This window comes from Piliocolobus tephrosceles, chromosome 7 (assembly GCF_002776525.5).
Source record: "Piliocolobus tephrosceles isolate RC106 chromosome 7, ASM277652v3, whole genome shotgun sequence".
NCBI lineage: Eukaryota > Metazoa > Chordata > Mammalia > Primates > Cercopithecidae > Piliocolobus > Piliocolobus tephrosceles.
This window is the reverse complement of record NC_045440.1, coordinates 112,477,131-112,500,884: the sequence shown is the minus strand read 5'-3', so window position 1 is coordinate 112,500,884 and position 23,754 is coordinate 112,477,131. Positions and strand designations below refer to the sequence as shown.

Sequence of the window (23,754 nt, the reverse complement as noted above, 5' to 3'; positions counted from 1 at the left end):
ACCTAAAGGAAACTAAGAACATACTTACCAACCAGACTTCATGTGTCTGGAACTTGTGTGCATGTTGTATCTGTGTGCATGTTGAAGAATTCATGAGAGGCTATGTAAAGAAGTATAAAGTAGTTTGTCATCTTCAATTTTAGCTGATTTTATGATGTTTCTTGTGTGAACAGATTGAATTCTATAGGAGCATTGTTCTTTCTTTTTTGTAGGCATATAGAATAATTTATTTTTCTCTGCTAGTGAACTTATGGCTCAATTATTCATAAATACACATTATTTATTTCTAATTTTATATTTGCAGTTTTTATGCAAATATAAAATTAGGAATAACCAATGTGTATTTATCTAAATCAAAGCACACAAAACACACAACTTTAGGAGATAATTTATAGGATATGTACAAAATCTTTTCTTATATAGGATGTGAATCAGAAAATAGATAACTATTCTTTAATAAAAATAAAATGGCACATGTAGCTGTGAGCTGTCACAAAAAATTATACATGTTTCTCCTGAACTTAGAGATATTTACACTATTAAGTATATAGTTGAACCCAGGCATTGGAACAAATAAAACAATTAAAAATAAAAGATGAGCTGGGCACAACAGTGTGCACCTGTAGTCCCAGCTACTTGGGAGACTGAAGCAGGATGATTTCTTGAACTCAGGAGGTAGAGGTTTCAGTGAGCTATGATTGCACCACTACCCTCCAGCCTGCATGACAGAGCAAGGCCCCCGTCTCTAAAAAAAAAACTGAAAAAAAATTAAAAAAAAATAAAATGAAAGATGAGTCTGTAGTCTCAGTACTTGGGAAACCTCTAATTTAGGCCTAATGCTGAAGAGTTTAATATCATTAATTTGCCTTGTGAGCTTAATCATTGCTTAAGCTACCTGGGGAGAAGAATGAATCTGTTGAGTAAAGGTTCTCTTAGATGTAGGTGGAACTGGCAGTTGCTTACGTTTATAATTTATGAGATTTTATGGTCCCAAATGTCAGCCCTACTGCCTGACATTCCAACAATGCGCCTCCTTTCCTATGTGTCTTGCAGGTTTTACATAGCCTCTCATGAATTCTTCAAAATGCAAACTTGGGGTATCCAAGCACTAGACAGGTGAAGGCTGGTCAGTAACTATCTTCTTAGTCTCCTTTCCTTTTTCTTTTTTGTTTTTTTTTTTAATGAGTTGGAGGGAAAGCAAAAGTTCTAAAGCTAGAGCTGGGTCCACATTAAGTAAAATTTTGCAGTAGGTCATTATTGTTCAATATCTTCCCCCAATTTAATGAAACATTCATTCACACCCCAAAACATGTATTCTTTAAAACGTAAATAGGCCGGGCATGGTGGCTCATGCCTGTAATCCCAGCACTTTGGGAGGCCAAGGCTGGCGGATCATGAGGTCAGGAGATCAAGACCATCCTGGCCAACGTGGTGAAACCCCGTCTCCACTAAAAATACAAAAATTAGCTGGCCATGGTGGCGCATGCTTGTAATCTCAGCTACTCGGGAGGCTGAGGCAGGAGATTCACTTGAACCTAGGAGTCGGAGGTTGCAGTGAGCCGAGATCGCGCCACTGCACTCTAGCCTGGTGACAGGGCGAGACTCTGTCTCAAAAAAAAAAAAAAAAAAAAAAAGAAAATGTAAATAGCACTAGAGGTAGGAGTTGGAGCGAGGCAGGGGAGAAGAGGGAAGATACATGGAAGCCAGTTCTTTATCTGAGTGTCTTCATTTTCCATGAGCATTTTATGACTGAGGTGTGCTTAAGAGAGGGTTGGGAGGGTGCCCAGTGAGGTGGGGATCACTGAGACGCATAGGAGAGAGGGAAGAGTAGGTAGCTGGACAGGTGGGAGGAAAGCAAACCTGAATTTTGTCTGTTATATCTGATATGACTTCAGCAACAGCACTATGAGGTCATTGTTTTTCTTATTTTATTGATGAGAAAACTGAGGCTCAGAGAAACGATCTCAATCCTGATCATTTCCTTTTGCTTTGCCTTGTGCTTTCCCTTTGAGAATATTATTCCCAAAACTTTATATGGAATACCTGGAAGCCAAAACTACATATACATTTGACTATAATTGTGTTTAAAAAAAAAGATCCAGTGAAAACATAAGAAAAGCAATATAACAAAATGATACTGATTTTGGTCCTTGAGAGATGGGGTCAGGAGGTAAGAGATGGCTTTTTCCTATTCTAGTTTTCTATATTTTCCATAATACACATGATTGCTTTTATAGCATCAGTGTCATCATCACCAATAACAGCAAAAGGTATGCATTACTTTAAAAAGGAAAGTTGTGCCAGGTGCGGTGGCTCAAGCCTGTAATCCCAGCACTTTGGGAGGCAGAGACTGGCGGATCAACTGAGGTCAAGAGTTCAAGACCAGCCTGGCCAACATGGTGAAACCCTGTCTCTACTAAAAATACAAAACATTAGCCAGGTGTGTTGGTGCACACTTGTAATCCCAGCTACTCGGGGGGTTGAGGCAGAAGAATCTCTAGAACTCTGGGGGCAGAGGTTGCAGTGAGCTGAGATACCGCCACTGCATTCCAGCCTGGACTACAGAGGGAGACTCCATCTCAAAAATAAATAAATAAATATAAATAAATAAAAAGGAAAGTTGTTTTTGTTTCTTGGGTTACCAATATTCCTTCTAGATATTTAATAGTTTCCTGGAAACAAAGACTGTTTGATATTTTTATGACTTGATGAGTCAAGTGAATTCCATAGTAAGAATTCTGCCATTACTCTTAGAGCTTCTATTAAGACTATGTTACATGGTTTCTCTACTAGGTATTCCGTAAGAATTAGGAAAAAAATATTAAAGTAACTCTATTGAAAATAAAACTGGTAGCCTGTTTTATAAATCTATAAAATATTCTGCATATTTCTGCATCCTGTAGAAAGTATTTATTTGAATTGAATGTATTTATTGATATTACATTTTACTAAGATGTTCAGGTGTTTCTGTGCTTTCAAAACACCAAAAATCCAATCAATTACATAGAAATACACAGTCAATAATAGGGAGATTGTATCTACATAATGTGGAACCCCTGAATTGACTGAAATGAGGCACTCTTGAGGCATTGTGTAGATAGAGCTGAAATGAGGCAAGTATGAAAATTTAAACAATGCCTCTTTTATATTAAAACAACCAACTATAAAAGCAATATATTTAGTCAATGAGATAATCCTTTTGGTTTACACAATTCCAAGCCATAAGTTTGGGTAATTTATCTTACTTAATTTACCCAACATTTAGATGGTTTCCTAAAACATAATTGAATCTCTGGAAAAAAGAAAACAAAGATTCTGGCCTGGATTTTCTGCATAGAGAATGTTAAGTTAAAAACAAATAAGCAAGGAAAAAACTCACATTTGTCCTTTACATGTAAATGCTCTTTTACTTCCTTTTTAAATGTGACTCTTTTAGGCTATGCACATTTGAATGTAAGAACTTGATTAGAAAGACCTGAACCTGATGAGTATTTATTAAACTGTAAATTAAACTTGCCTAAAAGAAAAAAATGCAGAGAATATTAAAATTAAAGTCCTTTGGCTATAGAAGGTGGAGGTTTGAACCTTTCAAAGATTTAAGAAAATAACTATTTTAGAAGAAGAAAAAAGCAGGTCACTAATTTTGTACAAAACTGGCTCCCCTTCACTGTTCTTATTTCCATTGATCAGGGGCACCACATTCTTCTAGACTCAGAATCCTGAGGCTGTGCTGAATTGTCCTTTCTTCATCCTTTATGTCGAATATGTTTACATCACACCGTTTCTTTCTTTGAAACATCTTTCTGGTTTACTCTTTACTTTAAATTCTCCTGATAGATGATTTTACTGCCTCATGCCTGTATCGCTACTAACAACTTCCAAAGTGGTCTTTCTGCCACCGATCTCTCTCTCTTCAAATCTGCCTCCCCAAGAACTGTCAGATTTCTCATCCCTAAATACCATTTCATCATCACTGCTCCCTGCTCATCACTCACATTCTTTGTTGCCTCTGCATTAAGTTCCAATTCCTTTCTTTGCCCGATTGTCTGGATCCTCCACAGCCTTCTCTGTCTCTTTCTCTTCTTTCACTCTCATACACTTCTATCAGTCCAGTCTTACTTTTTACCACTCCCCTAAATACATCATTCATTTCAGACAACTAAGTCGCTCCATCCCATAAGTCCCACTCTATATGCCCCTACTTGGTCCCTCTCCAAACCCACGCCATTCTCATCCCACCCACTATGTCTTGTGCTTTATGCATGGGATACTGTCCTTCTTGACTTCTACTTTTCAAATTATCTTCATCCTTCCAGAGCCATCTTAAAAGCCACCTCTTCCTTGAAGACTTCTCTGATTCCTGTAGCCCGGTAATTTTCCTTCTTTTCTCTGAACTCCCATCCCATCTATAATCGGGGTTGCATTACAAGACACATTGCTCAAATACACTCCTCTTGGCTTATATGTCACTCCATGTTTCTCAGTTAGGGTGTTATTGGTGTTTGCAATAAGGGAACTTCATTCCTTATTCTTGGAGGCTGACAGTGGTGTTAATGTGACAACCCCAAATGCTCAGAATGTATTTCCAAATGCTCTAATTATTAAAAAAAAAAACTCCGTAAAGAAGTTACCATGTCATATACACATTTGTTCAACAAGTAATCTTCGATAAAGCAGTGAATGTGTATTTTTAAGGAAAAACCTGTAGTTCCCTCACAATTGCCAAAATATATTTTTAAAATTAAGAAGGGGCCTAGTTAACACTCAAGCATTAATCACCACTCCACTTTAGGCATCTTTCAGGAAGTATTTCATGGGTCCTCACACGGATCATGGATATTGCTACTTATCTCATTTTATAGATGACAAAACTAAGGCTCACAGAGTTCTGCTTATCCAAGGTTATAGAGTTTGAACAGAATCCTGGCATTTAAGCCCAAGTTTGTTTGGAGCCAAAGCTTTGGCTTTTTCTTCTATCATACAGCCTCTGTAAAGACAGCGTATCGGTAACAGTTTTGAAATAAGAGTGTGAATATGTAACACAATTAGCAAATTAAAACATATTAATGCTGATAGGTAGTAATGACTGTAATGGAAAGAAAGGACATTAGGCAGGACAAACAAGTTTTAAAAATTTATAACAGGAATGCAAATTAGAGTCTAATGAATGAATTTACTCCCTGACCTTCCTTGCTGCTGACATTAACCCATGTTTGGTGTCTAATTGAGATGTACATATTCTTTACTTTCTTATTATATTATCAACGTTTGTCTTGGAAGATAGTCAATAGATCTCTAAATTTCCATTAATCAAATTTTGGGTAAAAAATGGCCAAATAAGCCTTAGAGTAGGTAGCACTGCTAGATCCAAGGCAAAAGAAATCTAAGAGCTGGCAATAGTTGCTTAGGTCTTCTCTCCTGTCATCTAGTTATTTTAAGTAATAAGTGTCATATAAACCAAGTATTACAGCGCCATTTAAAATGCAGTATATGTTTCCTTTAAGTTATGGCTCATTATTCATTTCATGCATATCTAAAACTCTTAACTTTTTTAGCAGTTTATTTCGCTGTGTCTGGTTACAATGCATATATCAACTAGAATTTATGAAGTAACAGTGGGAATGATTCATATATATACTTTTTTACAAAGTACACTCAGTTTCAAACTAGGTACACAGAAAGAACTATATTCCTTGCAAGAAATATGAGAAAATTCAACCCATTTAAAAGAATCAGCATGTTGATTTCAAGTTTAGCTTTCTTTGTTAACTATGAGAATAAATATTTATCATCTGTTCATTATATTTACCAAACAAGGAAAAGAAACTTAAAGCTAAGTTTATAAGTAACTTAGAACAAGTGTATAAATCTAGATAAATGTGTAAATGATATAAAAGTATTTTATTCCTATATCATTTTATAAATCATATGTACTGCAATAAAGTTTTGGTTCACTAGTGAAACACTATTCAACTAATTATATGGGCATTCAGGTGATCTAAAAGCATAAAAGAATTTTTAGGAAAAAAACATATTTTTTTAGAAAAATTGAGTCATTCTTTATGAAAAATTGAGCTTGATGTTGTCTTTTTTATTAGAACATTTCCTAAGCAAAATGCATTTTCAGCTTCTGCATGCTGGGATACTGTGCAAGGAGCTGGAGGAGAGGGTGATAGAATCTTCCCCCACTAAGCCTACCAAAAATAAGTCCAGGAAACTTTGTCAGGTATATGTCTCCATTGTGAGTAACTGTAGAATGGCAAAGAAAGTTTCATTTATTTTTTAACTAACCTGTTTTCAAACTGTCCTGTCAAATATTTGTTGTGCAATGGATTTTTAAGATAATTCTTTATCATGCAATACAACTCTTTTCTACAGAAGCCAGAAATTGTCCAAATATCCTGATAACATTTCCAGAGAGGCACAAACATATTAAAGGTGAACTTCCAGAGTTTCTGTTTATATTTCTTTGTATCTTAATAGCACCTGAATTGATACCTGCTGATGTGCTATCAAATTTACCCTATCTATTTTTAGATCTCCAGTTGCTTTAGAGATGGATTTAATATGTTAGGCAGAAGCTTACACTGTGAAACATTTGCATGATTGTATTTTGGTTTTGCCATCAGTTAAACAGGGCAAAGTTGTTCCCATCTCCAAGGAACTCTATCCCACATTTTCTCTATTGATTTGGAGTTTCAGTTTTGCTTACCTGCTTCCTTGAAGAGACTGTGCTGTTGAAACATCTATTAGAGGTATTTAAATTCAAATTTGTGTTCTGATGGGTTGAGTCATTTTTCCACGTCTTAGAGTTTTCTTTAGGATCTGAAGGAATGGGATTTAAGAAAAGGATTCTAGCTATGAATCCATAGAGGACGGTAGCCAGGATCATTGGCACAACATAAAAGACACCAAAGTCCATTAGGTAAATAGGTGAGTAGTAATTCCTGGAGATCTTGTAGCCACAGGATATCACAATAGCATCTTTGTAGGTGCTAATATTGAGATCCAGCAAGAAGAACCAGAGCATACAGTAAATAGATGTGAAAGCCCAGACAAAGATGATAATCTTTTTGGCTCTGGAAAACGTGCAGAGAAACTGGGCTTTGATGGGGTGACAGATTGCTATATACCTCTCAATGGTAAAGGCTGTTATTGAACAAGAGGATGCATTAATTCCCAAATACTGGAGGTAAGTAATGCAGAGGCATCCAACATAGCCATAGACCCAGGAACCATAGATACTGTCTGTTATGTTGGGGAGGCCTGCGGCCACCAAAACCATGAGATCAGCTACTGCCAGGCTCACCAGGTAGCAGTTTGTGGGGGTCCTCATGTGCTTGGTTCTCATGACAACCAGGACTACCATGATGTTGCCTACAATGCCCAGGCCGCAAATAATGAGCACGAGTAAGATGGTGACCACCTGGTATTCTAAGGCCACTGCTGCTCGTGGCTGAAGCTGCGTTTGGTTCAGTTCACTGACTGTCTCGTTTTCCATCTTTAGTGGCTTAAAGTTTCTCGGAAACACTGACTTCTCAAAACATCTTCTTTCCAGTGCCCACCTTTATTGCAGCAGTTCCATCCCCCTGTGAAGGGTCACAATACATATTCATTAATAGTGTTACAATTCCTGATCAAGTCCCAATCACAAATAACCCTCACTTCCACTCCTTTCGCTTCCCGTTTTTCTATGGGAATAGGGCTCATGTGTACTTCTTAAAACTTCCTTTATTGCGTCTCTAGTGTAGAATGGAGTAACTGTTTTGACCAGCTCACATTAAGAGGGATCAGTTCCCTCTTAATGGAGAAAAATGCTTAAGGAAAGAGAAACAGTAAAAACTCCTTGTTTTGAAACAGTACCCAATCGAAAAAAAATTAAATAATATCTGCTAACTGAAAAATAAATACTAATACACCTCTTAGATGCCTGGCAAAAGTATGATGAAGAAGAAAAAGATACCAGAGGAAAAAGCCAAGAAGCTCGATAATCAAGCTTGTTACAAATTTAGCTGTTGCCTCTTTTGCTCTCAGAGGGTGAGATGTCTTTGGTGTAAAATAGAAAGCCATTGAGATGACATTTCCCCATGCCCCCTGCCCCATAGATACAAGAGAGGACAATTTCTTCTCTTACCTTATCCTCTGTAGCACTGCCTGATTTTCTGGGTAGATGAAGTGGTAATAGTTCCAAGTTTCTAATCTTGCAGAAAATCTCATCTACTCTATTTGAGATGGAGACCACTTAGCAGTGCTCAGTCTTTAAAACTGCAGTTTCTGCAAACCCTCACAGCCCTTTCCAACTAATGACAAACCATACAGCTGCAGCAGAAGCAGGAGCAGCAGCAGGAGCAGCAGCAGTGAGGCTGTCAAATCATAGATCGTCCCCTAATGAGAACATACACGCTCGCTCGCTCGCTCGCTCTCTCACACACAGACACACACACACACACTCACAAATGCCAGTCAGTCCTCACTGACTCAGAGTCTTCTGCTCTTGGAGGATTTACTATTAAATGTGCTGATGAGACCGTCTTTAATTTGGAAAGCTGAAATCATAAGCCAGGGGTCTAGAAGCAGCTGGCCTTGTCTTTGTTGATCATCTAAGTTCTGCAGAAACTCCAGTACTTAAGCTGCTCTGAAATACATTTACACTCCTTGTTTGATAGGACTTTGGGGTTAGCAAATCCTTCTCAGTCTAGACACGGCCCTTGAAGCTTGAAATATCTGTCTGAGCTGAAATCAACCTCTTTCTCTACTATGAAAACCCTTGTACTGTTTCTCAAGTGAATCCGTACCATTGGCTTCCTCCTCTCGTATTTTGTGAATGGAAAATGAGTTAAAATTGATTTCAAACCATTTCACCTGCAATCTGCTGATGCTTATAACAATTATTTTTAAAAGGCCTCTTTGAGCTAGGAACATCAATTTAAACTGCATAAGGTCTGTTAAGTTTTTCAACTCCTATTTCTGGACCACTTTATAGAATCTATCGGCCCTGGGTGCTTTTCCCCTTCGCCTGTCCTCTGGATTTCCAATCACATGAACCACCTAGCAATGTTTTGTCTCAGTTTATTTCTAGGTGGAAAAATCATCTAGTAAAAATCTATACCAGTGCCTTTGTTACCAAACCTCTGAAATGAAAATTTATAGACACATCTTTTGAAGAAAAGTACGCTTCAGCTTTATTATTCCTCTAAAGTAGCCAGTGGGGAAATCTATACTTTTTTTTTTTTTTTTTTTTTTTTTTTTAAGACAGGATCTCACTCTGTCACCCAGACTGGAGTACAGTGGCATGATCACAGCTCACTGCAACCTTGACCTACTGGGCTCAAGTGATCCTCCCACCTCAGCCTCCCGTGTAGCAGAGACTACAGGCACACACCACCACACTCAGCTAATTTTTGTATTCTTTTGTAGAGATGGGGTTTTGTTATTTTGCCCAGGCTGGTCTTGAACTTCTGGGCTCAAATGACCCACCCACCTCAGCCTTCCAAAGTGCTGGGATTACAGGTGTGAGGCACTATGCCTGGTCTTAAATCTGTATTTTTTTAATGGAAGCTCAGAAAACACGTGTCTTTTCTCAAGATAACAACTGAATACATGAAATGCTAATGGTTCTCCACTTTTATTTTATTAACTGACAATGAAAAAATGCCCTTAGCTAAATTTCCTGTAAGGTATCTGGTGGATTAAGAATAGACCTGGAGGCCGGGCACGGTGACTCACGCCTGTGATCCCACCAGTATTTTGGGAGGCTGAGGTGGGTGGATCACCAGAGGTCAGGAGTTTGAGACCAACCTTGCCAACATGGCGAAACCCTGTGTCTACTAAAAATACAAAAATTAGCTGGGCTTGGTGGCATGTGCCTGTAATCCTAACTACTCGGGAGGCTGAGGCAGGAGAATTGCTTGAACTTGGGAGGCAGAGGTTGCAGTGAGCCAAGATCATGCCATTATACTCCAGCGTGGGTGACAAGAGCAAAACTCCATCTCAAAAAATAATAAAATAAAATAATAAAACCCTCTAGAAGGGGTCAATGGAAGAGTCTGTTTTGAGTAGACGGGACCATAGGGATATCAAAAATATGCCCAAATCTGGGTAATAATGAGATGAAGGTAAAGGTGAAGTTCTGGATGATACTGAATGACTTTGACCCATTGAACCGCTGAGGAATCCTTGAATATCCATTTCTCCTTCCCAATTATTTGTAGTTACAAATTAATGACGTGTGACCCCACATTCAGCCTTCAGACATGTATTGTTTGGTCTGTACATGGTAGGCCCAAGGGATTTAACATAGTTTATTATTTTTTACCTTTCAAAATAGAGAAATTGAATGTTAAATTGGGATTGTTATCATAAACATTTGAAAGGTCTGGCAATGAGGGGGTTTGCATATTTTCACAGAAATAATCATTTATGGCTGAGTGGGTGTTGTGGTCAGGAGTTTGTAGGGGTCCCTGGTGCAGGACGTGCATCCTGTTCCTCACTCCACACTACCTCCAGCATCTCTCAGTCATGCATACCTGCCCTCTGCCGCCATTTGAGTTCTGATCCCTGCCTCAAACCCAAGTTCCTGAGAGAGACAGGTGAGGGCACCATCCAAATGCACATTCTTTTATCCCAAGCAGGATTTTTGTCTGAGTTCTAGTTTTCTCCCCCACCTGGTTTAGCACGCTGGACAATGGATATCCCCTATGCCTTTCTCCCTGGCCTAGACGACAGAGATTACTCTGAAAAGCTTGTCTCTTGTCTAGCCTCCTGCTTTTCAGAATGAAAAATGCTTTCTAAAATGAAGATGTTTCCTCCTTACTGCGCCCTACCCCCACCACTTCCAAACCAAAATTCCTCTCGAAAAGTCTTACTTCGTAAAGCCCATCTTCCCATCTTGTTCCCCCAAGGAGTTTAGTTACCCTTCAGGCCTCATAAAAACAGCTTACTTCAATTCTTATAGCTAAGTAGTCAAGATGAGAGGAGAGAACCCATATAATGCTACCTGCTGTCTCAATTCCACCTCCACTCCAATTCTTTTCTTATGCCATTCTTCAACACGTACAGGCAAGGCCATTATTCAGAGTCTCTTTTCTGTGTCTCTTTTTTTTTTTTTTTTTTTTTTAACACATAATTATTAAGCTCCTACTATGTGTCAGGCAGCTAGTACATAAAATTTTGTTTTTACCTCCAAGTAGGTTGTGGTCTATTGGGAGCAGCAGGTTTGTAAACAGTTACAGTGAGATATGCACTAAAAATGTGCACTCATAGGGTTTGGACTATGAAGGGAAGGCATTTGTGGGTGGTCAGGGCAGTCAACTGAGGCACAGAGAGGGCTTCTGAGGCAACATAACACCTGAGAACGGTCTTGAAGAAAAGCACAGCTTTCCTTTGAAAAGTGGGGAAAGTGAAGACATTCTGACTAGAAGTGATAGATTACAAGAGTCAGCTGTGTAAAATGGCCAGGGATTTGGGGAGACAGGAGAGTGATTTTCTGACTCAACTTTGGCCATGAAGCATTTGAGCTTGTGATGAGACAACCATCTGATGACCACCAGGCAGGTTTTCTAATAAGGCAGTTTCCCTTGTGCACTGACTCAGACTGTCCTTGGTCCCACTTCTTTCTCCCCCTAAACTTGTTCTTTCAACTCTGGAGAGGCTACATTTCTGAGTTTACCACCCCAGATTTGCCTATTCAGTATGGTACTATCAGTCAACTTTCATCTTCTCAATAAACTTTCAATCAACTTCATGCTCTTTGCAAAATTATATTTTCAAATCGTGATTTCATAAGGTAGGTTTTCTATTTATAAACTCAGATAATATCTAATAAATGCTCCCTATAGTGTGTAGAAGGCCAGAATTGAGGTTTGGAAACCTCTACCTAGATTTCAGAGGATGTGTGGAAAAGCCTGAATATCCAGGCAGAAGTCTGCTACAGGGGCACAGCCTTCATGGAGAGCCTCTACTAGAGCAGTGCAGAGGGGAAATGTGGAGTTGGAGCCCCCACACAGAGTCCCCACTGTGGCACTGCCTAGTGGAGCTGTGAGAAGAGGGCCACCATCCTCTAGACCCCAGAATGATAGATCCACTGATAGCTTGCACTGTGCACCTGCAAAAGCCACACGCACTCAATGCCAGTCCATGAAGGCAGCTGTAGGGGCTGTACCCTGCAGAGCCACAGAGGTGGATCTACCCAAGGTCTTGGGAATATACCTCTTGCATCAGCATTCCCTGGCTGTGAGACATGGAGTCAGAGGAGATTATTTTGGAGCTTTAAGATTTAATGGCTGTCCTTCTAGATTTTCCACTTGTATGAGGCCTGTACCCTTTCTGTTTTGGCCAATTTCTCCCATTTGGAACAAGAGCATTTACCCAATACCTGTATCCCCATTGTATCTTGGAAGTAGCTAACTTGTTTTTGATTATCCAGGCTCATAGGCAGAAGGGGCTTGCCTTATCTCTGATGAGAGTTTGGACTTGGACTTTTGATTTAATGTTGGAATGAGTTACAACTCTGGGGGACTGTTGGGAAGGAAGAGTTGTATATTAAAATGTGAGAAGGACATGAGATTTGGGAGGGGCCAGGCACAGAATAATATGGTTTGGCTCTGTGTCTCCACCCAAATCTCATGTCGAATTCTAATCCTCATACGTCAGGGGAGGGACCTGGTGGGAGATGATTGGATCATGGGGATGGATTTACCCCATGCTGTTTTCATGACAGTGAGTTCTCATGAGACCTAATGGTTTGAATGTGTGGCACTTCCCCTCTCACTCTCTCTCTCCTGCCACCTTGTGAAGAAGGTGCCTACTTCCCCTTCACCTTCCTCCATGATTATCAGTTTCCTGAGGCCTCCCCAGCCATGTGGAACTGTGAGTCAATTAAACTTCTTTTCTTTATAAATTACCCAGTTTCAGGTAGTTCTTTTTTTATAATGTCTTTGTCTGTTTTTTTAACAAGTCAACACTGACCTGATAAAGTTGATAAGTCTTCCCATTTCCTATATATTTTGAAATATTTTTCATAGGATTAGTATCATTTCCTGTTTAAGTATGTGGTAGAGTTCATCAGTAAAGTCATATGAACATGGAGTTCTCTTTGTTGAAAGGTTTTTAATTAGAAATGTGATTTTTATTTGGAGCTATTCACGTTATCTATGTCTTCGTAAGTAGTTTTGATTACTTTGTCTTTCAATGAATTTATCCTGTTTAGCTAATGTTATCTATTTTATTTGCATTAAGTTTTCAGAATATTTCCCTCTTTATAATATCTGCTCAATGTATAGTGATGTTCACTCTTATTTTTTCTATTGGAAATTCATGCAATCTCCTTATTTTCATAATAACTCTAGCTATAGGTTTATTTATTTTATTGACATTTACAAATGATCAACCTTTAGTTTAATTGTTTATGATTTTCTCTATTATTATTTCTCTTCTTCTTACTTTGGCTTCAATTTGCTCCTTTTAAAAAATAATTATAACATATTTGGTTCACTAAACACACAAATATAAAATGAGGAAGACATGGTTTATTATGCATACATGTAGAAAAGGTATGAGAAATAATTATTTTAAGGGGACTATTTTTCTTTTTAATTTTTCAGCTCAGGGGTACAAGTGGAGGTTTGTTGCACAGGTAAACTTGTATCACAGGGGTTTGTTGCACAGATTATTTCATCACCCAGATATTAAGCCTATTACCCAATAGTTATCTTTCCTGATCCTCTCCCTCCCCTGACCACCTTCCCATTTGCTTCTTATGGTAAAAGCTTAGATCACTGATTTATAACTCATTTTAAAATGTAAGCATTTAGGACTATACATTTCCCTCCCAATATTACTTTAAGTTTCATTAATTTTGATATGTTGTATTTTTATTTTCATTCAATTAAATATACTTTCCAGTTTTCCTTTTATGTCATCTTTTAGTCTTTAGAAGTGTGCCATTTAACTTTCACATATTTGCAGATTTTCCATACAGGGTTTTGTTATTGATTTCAACTTTAATTCTATTGTGGACAAAAGATATACTCTGCATGATGTCAATCCTTTTCCACTTATGGAAATTTATTTTATAGACTATCATATAGTCTATCTTGATGAATTCTCCATATGTTCTGCTTTGGTTGAGTAGAGCATTCTGTAATGTCGATTAGTTCAAGATGGATTGTAGGGCTAAGTATTCTATATCACTATTGATTTTTCTGTTCACTTGTTTTATCAATTACAGAGATATTGTGCAAAAGTATCCAAAGATAACTGTGGAGTTTCCTATTTCTTATTTTCACTTCTGTCACTTCTTGAACCACGTCCTGTGAAACTTTGTTATTAGATGTCTCCTTGATTAATTGTCCCTTTTACTATTATGAAATGTTTCTCCTTATCCCTAATATAACTTATCTTGAAGTTTATTTACCTGGTATTGGTGTAGTCACTCTAGCTTACTTATAATTAGTTTCTTCATTTGGATTCCTTTCTATCCTTTTACCTTTCTGTATATTTACTCTAAATGGGTTCTTGTAATAACATATAGTTGAATATTACTTTTTTACTCAATCTTATAACATGTGACTTTCAATCAAAGTGTTTAAATCATTTCACTTAATGTAGTTATCACTGGGGTTAGGTTTAAATCTATTATGTGGCTACTTATTTTATATTTATTTCCTCATATGCTGTATCCTTTCCTGCACAAAACATTCCTTTCTTAAATATATCTTTCTTCAATAGACAAAATAATATTGAAATCAACTTAACTTCACATTTTTAATGCTTTAGAAATATTTTATGTGAAGTGTTTGTACATGTTTACCTTTTGAAGCTAGTGTTTTTCTTATTTATTTGTTTGAACTCATTATATAAAAGATATATCCATTAAATTATCCATTCAATGTATCTGTGGTTTTACATCATTGTCTTCTTACATACAGAGCTTTTTAATATTACATAGTGTAAAATTTTAATCTTTTCTTCTGTCACTACAGACCTCAAATCTTATTTCCTAATATTTCAGCAATTTCATTTTAAAATTTAATTCTTTAATTCATCTAGCATCTATTTTGATTTAAGATACAGATCTCAATTTATATTTTACTAATATACTTGTATTTAAAAAGATAACATTTGTAAAGGTACAATACAGTGTCAACAGAAAGCCTGTTATTTTTTAAGATGTTAGCATACTTTGTCAACTTTTTTTCTTTTTGTTCTATTTTTATTAATATTATCTCATAATGATGATCATGATCAAGAACAGCTGTTGATTATTAAGCACTTATTAAGTCTTAAGCACTGTATAAGCATTATACTTTTTTTTTTTTGAGACAGAGTCTCTCTCTGTCGCCCAGGCTGGAGTGCAATGGTGTGATCTCGGCTCACTGCAACGTTCATCTCCTGGGTTTAAACCATTCTCATGCCTCAGCCTCCCGAGTAGCTGGGATTACAGGCATGTGCTACCATGCCTGGCTAATTTTTTTGTATTTTTAGCAGAGATGGGGTTTCACCGTGTTAGTCAGGATGATCTCGATCTCCTGACCTTGTGATCTGTTTGTCTCAGTCTCTCAAAGTGCTGGGATTACAGGCATGAGACACTGCGCCCGGCCAGCACTATACTTTTAAGCCTGACACCACAAAGGAATATTATTGTCCATATTTCACATAAGGAAATTGAGACATTAAGGTTAAACAATTTCTTCAATACTATACAGCTGATGAGTAGCAGAGCAGGAATTAAAAGCCACCAAAATCTGTACACTTAATTTGTTCTACTGTGTCCCAACGAGTCACTCTGCAGTTCTAGACATTAGATTGTTTTTTTCACCCAAAAGGCTATCCAGGCCATTTGAAATTATAGTTCAGAAAACTCAAATTTGTTTTCATACAAATCTACATAAGGACCACATATAAAGAATTCAAAGCAGAAAGTAACTCTTTGTGTTTAGGGCAAACTTTCCTTAATGTATTGTGTGTGTTCTCCAGCATGTAACAGAGCACATCACCACACAAAGAAAGTGGTTTGTGTATAGTACAAAATGTTGTATAAATGAGTGAATTAGTTTTCTGAAGTGATTGACTTAAAATACAATCCATAGAGTAGTTGTGTGTATATGACATATAATCTCAGGAACTTAGTACAGTACTTGGCACATAATAAAAGCTTAATACATTTATGATTGTATAAACACATTTGGATCATGAAAAATAATATGATTAAACTTGCTGGGTTTTTTGGTGGTTTCAGTACGATATATCTTTATGAAGACCCTAGTGCCATATTATTGATTGTATACACTTATTCTTCTAAAACTGAATTAATCAAATGTATAACATTAAATGTTTTCAAGCCTCAGTAAATTCGTGAACTAAAAAGTAATAAAAATGTAAGAATTTGTTCACCCTAATTATGACACATGAGGGCATCTGTAGAAATGCATTTCTAACTATTGTTTTTTTGTTTTGTTTTGTTTTGTTTTTGAGATGGAGTCTCACTCTGTCACCCGGGCTGGAGTACAGTAGTGTGATCTTGGCTCACTGCAACCTCCACTTCCTGGGTTCGAGCAATTCTCCTGCCTCAGCCTCCTGAGTAGCTGGGATTACAAGTGCCCGCCACCATGCTTGGCTAATTTTTGTATTTTTAGTAGAGACGGGGTTTCACTATGTTGGCCAGGGCTGGTCTCGAACTCCTGACCTCACGATCTGCCCGCCTCAGCCTCCCAAAGTGCTGGGATTACAGGCATGAGCCACCGTGCCCAGCCCCGATGTTTTTGAAATTATAATTGTGACAGAAAACCTTTATAAAATATTTGTTTGAGTTGTTAAGAATTGTTGGCTTAAGTAGTATCTTAAGATAGAAAGAAGAATGCAGAATATTGAAGCTGGATATATTTTTTTGAAAGAGAAAAGGACAGTAGTTACAGATAGAAATTTAGTCACTTAATTTTTAGGTTGTTAATAGTAGTTGAATATTTGGGTTTATTGATGAGATTATTCTAGCACTGATGTGCAGAACACACCACATCTTCATGAGGAAATGTTTTCTGACAGTCTCAGAAGTGGCTCACAACCGCAGAGAAGGTGGGTGGGGTGGGAACTTGTTGAGACTGACAATGACAGGAAATGATGATTTATTTGAAGGAGGTAAGCAAGATCTGCCTAAGTCAAAAGTATAACATCTTAGAGAATTGGAAACCGCTTTAATATTGGAAATGATTAAAAAATTTAAAAGAGACATTAGTGTGGAAAACACTTCAGTTTGTAAAATCATCACAGTCATTTCCTTCAAAGCAAGACAATTCTGAAATATTTTATTAGCTATTCTCATAAACTTTCCAGTCTGCTGGCAAAGCCTCTGTGAAGAAGAAAGGTGGGAAATAAGAATGAGGAGATATTACAGAGTGATTTCTCACCTTCGCTGTGAAGAGTCAACTGGTTGTCCATTCATGCTTGTTCAGTGCTTACTTATTGAGGGCCAATTACTTCACAGGCTCTATATCAGACACTGCAGATAGAAATGTGAATATGAACAGCATAGAGGAGTCCCCAGCCTGGCATGGCTGACTTATACAGAGTGCCAATTACACTGCAGGGTGTCAGCTCCTGTAATTGAGGTATGTACACATTTTCAAGGGTGTATAGGGTTAAAAGTGACTCATTCCATGTGAAATGGTACAGCGTAATTTCGCAAGACCAGAGAAAATGTCAACAGGACCAGGCCCAGGATTTAGAAAAAAATTAACGGGTTGGATAAATAGCCCCTGACCAACCAGTTGGGGTAGAGGAAAGGTACCATCACAGAAAATTCAGAGGACACAGCAGTAGGTGCCTTGTCTTTCTCTGCATGAGAATGTCCCATGCAGGTCCTGAGACCTCCTTGAGCACAGAGCCCTACTGCAGAGACACATGCTAAGCCCACGGTTCCTGATTCAGGCTGAGTGGTCATTAGTCAGTCCTAGAGCACTCCCTACTATCCATGTGACTTGGTAAGTCATTTAGCTTTTCTGTACCCCAATTTCTTCCATTGTAAAGTAAATAATAATAGTAGCTATCTCATAGGGTTGTGTGTTTTTTTTTCTAGGATTAAGTAGAATAATATGAATTAAAATTATTGGAACTAAGCTCACACAAGGAAGGTACTGAGTGAATGTTAGCAGTTACTATAATTATAGTAGAAGAAAATAATAGTTTTCTAATTCTTCTGATTTTTGAGGCATGGCCTCAAAATGGTTTCAAGAAGTGGCAGGGACTTTGGGAGGCCGAGGTGGATGGATCACTATGTCAGGAGATTGAGACCATCCTGGCTAACACGGTGAAACCCTGTCTCTACTAAAAATACAAAAAATTAGCCGGGCGTGGTGGCGAGCACCTATAGTCCCAGCTACTTGGGAGGCTGAGGCAGGAGAATGGCGTGAACCCGGGAGACGGAGCTTGCAGTGAGCCGAGATGGCGCCACTGCACTCCAGCCTGGACGACAGAGAAAGACTCTGTCTCAAAAAAAAAAGAAAAGAAAAAAAAAAAAAAAGTGGCAGGGCTATTTACAGAAAGCTACGTGCTCATTGTATTGCAGAGAACTGACAGGGAAAAGACATTCAAATCTATTCAATGATGAAGGGAATTAATAGGGTAACTTTTTTTTTTTTGAAATAAGATCTCACTCTGTTGCCCAGGTTGGAATGTCGTGGTGTGATCATAGCTCACTGCAGCCTTAAACTCCTGGGTTCAAGTGATCTTTCCACCTCAGCTTCCTGAGTAACTTGGATTACAGGCATGCGCCACCAGGCCCAGCTCATTTTTCACTTCGTGTAGAGACAAGGTCTTACTATGTAGCCCAGGCTAGTTTCAAACTAGTGGCTTTAAGCAATCACCCCACCTAAACCTCCCAAAGTGCTGGTATTACAGGCATGAGCCATCGCATCCAGCTCCATAACTCCTTTTTTGCTCATCAAATACTTGAAATAAGTCAGGGAGATGAAAGCACACACTCTTACTGTCTCTTTCTGACTGAAATGTTATAGTCTCTATGCTCATTCTATGACAAAATGAGTTTTTACCAAACTGTAGCAAAATTAATATACTAAGAAGGATAAGTGTTATTAATTTCAAATTGGAAATTTGATAAGCAATTGATAAGCATTGTTATTTTCAAATTGGAAGTTGAGACTCAACGTTGGGTTGTAAAATCAATTTAAAGTTTTATGACAAATGCTTTTTTTTTAGATTTCAGATAATATGGGTATTATTTTATAAACTTCTAGTTTCACTTATGCAAATAAGGAATAATATAATGATTGACACTGAGGCAGTGCCCAACATTGTTGTCAGAACTTTTGTATAGTAACTCAGTGAATATTCATAACAGTCCTAAGAGATAGATCTTATTACCAACCCAAACTTGCAAATGAGTAAACCAAGGGGTTAAACAACTTCCCAAGGACAAAGAGTTGGTAAATTCTAGATCCAGAGCACAAACCCAGAAGCCTGGCTCTAAAGCTATGAACTACATGGTTATAATGTAACATGTATATCTTACTGTGGATCTGGGTCGAAAGAGTTGGAAAACCACTATGATGAAGAACACATGTGCAACTCTCACCACCCCAGCATCCCTAGCAAAGTGCACTACTTTTGGAGACCTTCAACGTGCTGGATGATCACAGCCAGCTTCAGCATTCAGGCTACTTCTGGATTTTAGCAAAATGATTTAGTCCATTTAAGAATGAAAGAATAATGTCAATGTATGTGAAAGAACAAAATATCAAAGTCTTCAAGGGCATGCCTTTAGGAAAGAGATTGGTGAACTGCTAGAACGTGCCCACAATAAAAAAATTAGTATCATTCACAAAACATTATTTGAAATAATGAACATTTACCATGCACCTACCTGTTCTTTTGTTGTTGTTGTTTGGGATAGAGTCTCGCTCTGTCGCCCAGGCTGGAATGCAGTGACATGATCTCGGCTCACTGCAACCTCCACCTCCCGGGTTCAAGCGATTCTTCTGCCTCAGCCTCCCGAGTAGCTGGAACCACAGGCACGTGCCACCACGCCCGGCTAAGTTTTTGTATCTTTAGTAGAGATAGGGTTGCACCATATTAGCCAGGATGATCTCGATCTCCTGACCTCAAAATGTCATTAAAGTGCTGGTATTACAGGCATGAGCCACTGTACGTGGCCGCACCTACATATTCTAAGTATTATGGGGAGCTATTGTGAATAAAATTGAGTCCTTTGTTCTCAAGTGTTTTATAGTCTAATGGGGAGAGAAACAAACACAAAATAAGAGTCACAATATAACTTTGTAAGTTCAATGATAGAAATCTGAAGAAATGCAGTGAGGTCTTCAGTTGTACATGAGCAGCCACCAACTCAGCTTGGAAGATCTACAAAACTCCTGGAAGAGCCAATCCTTGACTTGAATCTTGAATGTAGAAAGAAGAGTGAGATTTTTTTTCAGGCTGTGGAAGGAATGTTTCAATAAAGTGAAGGAGTGGGAGGGCAGGGCATATTTATGCAACTATGGGTTTGTTCCAACTTAGCCCCTACTACCGTATTTCCTAGTAATGAGAGTGACCTTGCAAATAAACATTCCCTATTTTTCTATAACATCCTAATAACTGAAGAAATACTGAACCCTGCCAAAACAACTGTTTTCTCCTAGACTCTATTGAGTATGTATAATGGAATACTATTGTAGTTGAAAAGAAAATGTCTGCCATATTATGCCTGTTCCTAATAGATTCTGCTGAATTAGCTTACCTAAAGTGTTAGTGTACTTCAAAGATCAAAACACTTTCTACTGATTGATTCGCTGCCTTTCAAGGGTGATGCCATAGGCAGCAACTTTAAACTTGCCTCACTTGTCTCGATTATATTACATTGAGTGTTCACCGCTTCTCCAGGACAGAAGAAGCCATGAGAATATCTTCTCCTATTCTAGACACATGTTTTTAACCATGTGTTTCAATAAGCAATGCTAGCTTTTGGCAACCCAGAGTTCAGTAGAATGCATAGTGATCCAGCATCATCTTTTGAAACAATTGGCTCCTTGCTTGGAAGAACAGGGAGTCAGGGTGGTATATGTAATGGAAATGAAATACTCGGAGGCTCTATAAAAACGTCACTCTCCCATAAATCAGCTGGGTGAACCTAGACATGTACTTCAATTCTTACAGCCTCAGTTTCCTCATCTATAAAATGAGGTTGTTCGATTTTTAAATGTTTGATTTTGCGGGCATCTTAGACTCTTCTTGAGAACAAAAGGAAAAAGCCATCAAAGGTTCAGATAGCTCACAGTCATGCTATACCATATCTCCTATTTAATTATTTTGAAGGAACCATAATGGAAGCCAGTTTCTTCTCTTGATAGACTTAGCTATAATCTGGGTCAAGAATGTGAAGTTAGATCCTCTGGTGTTGCCCCTGGGATGTCATCATATCTGTAAAACTGCACTACCTACGTTACTGGCAGCCTTAAAAGGCTGCTCTATTTGACTTCTCCTTTGCTGCTTTACCTCCATCATGGAAAAACCTTTTGTATAGAAGACTTAATGCTGCTAGCTAGTAGAGAGTCTGTGGAGGTTAAGAGCTGCATAAAGGAACAGAGAGAAAAACCCACGTGATGTCAAAGAATCAAGCTCTTGTGGACCTTTCAATCCACTGTACATATTCAGATGAGTCCCCTTGAGAGCACAGGGTAATAGTTCCTCTTTGGAGATAATCATATTTACCCATTTGCTTCCTGTTCTTATGGAATGCATATTAATTCAAGAGAAAACCAGAGCTTTACTAGTTTAATGATGTATATTTTATGGTCTTTTCATAGAGTTCGCATCTTTGATTGGTTACCCACTTAACTGTGGTTAAGGAAATGCTGAGTCAATCTCCTGTGCTGTTGCTATAGCGATTTCTGGGCGATAAAAGTCATGCATGAAGTATTCAGCTGAATTTTTTATCAAACTAATGTTTAAATTAAATGTGGACTTAATTTATGTATTAAAATATTTAAAATACAGCCATCTGGGAAGCTGAAGCACTACTTTCCCAATTACTTTTCCTTTTCCTTGTTGATTGCTGTTTTATGCACACAGGTGTCTTCAGCAAGAGTGACTCACTTGCATTTTCTTATTCTCAGATGAGAATTGCTGAGCTACAGTGAAGGTAGTTAAGTGACTGGATCAGCTAAAGAGACTGCCTTCTCTGGGCAAGAGCTTAACCTTTTATTCTTTGATGAGAGAAATCTAATTAGAGTAAAATTTTGGATGCTTATGTCCCCTTTCCACCTTGAACAATGGCCTGAGTATTTTTTCAAGTCACAATAACTGTACTTGGGAGACTTGGCTTTCTAATTCAATTTTGCATAGAATGTCCTCATTCATCTTTGCTAGTGTATCAGAGTTATATTCCTCTCCATATGTTTCAAGACAAAATAAGTCAACTTATGAGGAGTGGGTCAGAAATTTGTTGTCCCACATTCTCTCACAAGAGCAAAGATAGGAAAATGAGATAGATGGAAGTAGGTGGAATGGAAGGTTCAACCGGACAGCAGTGGAAGGACAGATCATCACTCGGGTACTACATATTTGAAACATCCTCCTCAGCCCCTTGCTCAGTATTGCTCAAACAAGGCCTCAGAAAACTTTTCCTGTAATGATCCAGAGAAGAAATATTGTTGGTTTTGCAGGTCCTCCACCTGTTGTAACTACTCAGTTCTGCTACTGTAGCACAGAAGCATTCATAGACAGCGTGTTCCAATGAAACTTTATGTATTAACAATGAAATGTGAAACTTACATGATTTTCATGTATCACAAAATATTCTTCTGTTTATTTTTTCCCCCAACCAGTCATGTAAAAACTATTCTTAATTCATGGGTCACTGGAATAAGAGGCAGTGAACTGATTTGGTCAGCCTGTTGCTGTTTGCAATCCTCTGGCACAGAATATTAGAAGGGTAGATTTCAGCTGGGCACAGTAGTTCACACTTTTAATCTCAGCAAGATGGGAGGTAGAAGGATTGTTGGAGGTCAGGAGTTTGAGACCAACCTGGGAAACATTTCAAGACCCCGTATCTACAAAACATTAAAAAAATTAGCCAGATGTAGTGGCATATGCCTGCAGTCTCAGCTACTAAGGAGACTGTGGCAAGAGGACTGCTTGAGCCTAGGAGATTGAGTGAGCTATGATTGTGTCACTGCTCTCTAGCCTTGGCAACAGAGAAAGACCCTGTCTCGAAAGAAAAAAAAAAAAAAGGAGGGGGTGGTATCTATGGTATCTGGAGTCAGATTGTCTGTCGTTTAATCCCAGACTTTTCCCTTCTACCTGTTTTACTGTGCATAATTAATTTATCTGTGTCTTGGTTTCCTCATGTATACACTGAAGTTGGTAATAGTACCTACTTAGAGTTGTTGGAAATTAAATAGGGGAATATATCAGCTGAACAGAATTGTTCTTAACATGGTGTGCTCACTAATAGGTGTAATTATTACCCACAGAGTGCCTCTGTTGACTGTAGAAGATGCTTGATCACCCTGGGACTAACTGAGGTAGCAAGATTTGACGTTCATGGAAAGAGCTAATGTAACTTAGAGTGAGGATATAACCACGCTTCCCTTCTTCTGCAGGCACCAAAGTAATGCAAGCTTTCACCCATCTGCCCCAACCGCCTGTTCCTGGTCGCCATCTATGGCGCACTTATGATGAATGCTTCCCTGTGGAAACGGCTGCTTGTGCTCTGTGTGCCGGCACCTTCTGCCACAAAAAAATTTA

At 38.2% G+C, this 23,754-nt stretch overlaps 1 protein-coding gene across 1 annotated transcript in view; it reads right to left on the bottom strand.

The window, feature by feature from the left end:
- The window catches only part of TRHR (thyrotropin releasing hormone receptor), a 34,352-nt gene extending 25,911 nt beyond the window's left edge, over positions 1–8,441 (bottom strand). The window contains exons 1-2 of the mRNA XM_023223236.2: positions 8,135–8,441; positions 6,713–7,589 (exon numbers count right to left, since the gene is read on the bottom strand). Of these exons, the coding sequence (XP_023079004.1) occupies positions 6,713–7,501 (789 nt within the window). The 5' untranslated portion in view covers positions 7,502–7,589; positions 8,135–8,441. The remainder of the gene's footprint in view (positions 1–6,712; positions 7,590–8,134) is intronic.
- Between the last annotated feature and the right edge of the window lie 15,313 nt (positions 8,442–23,754).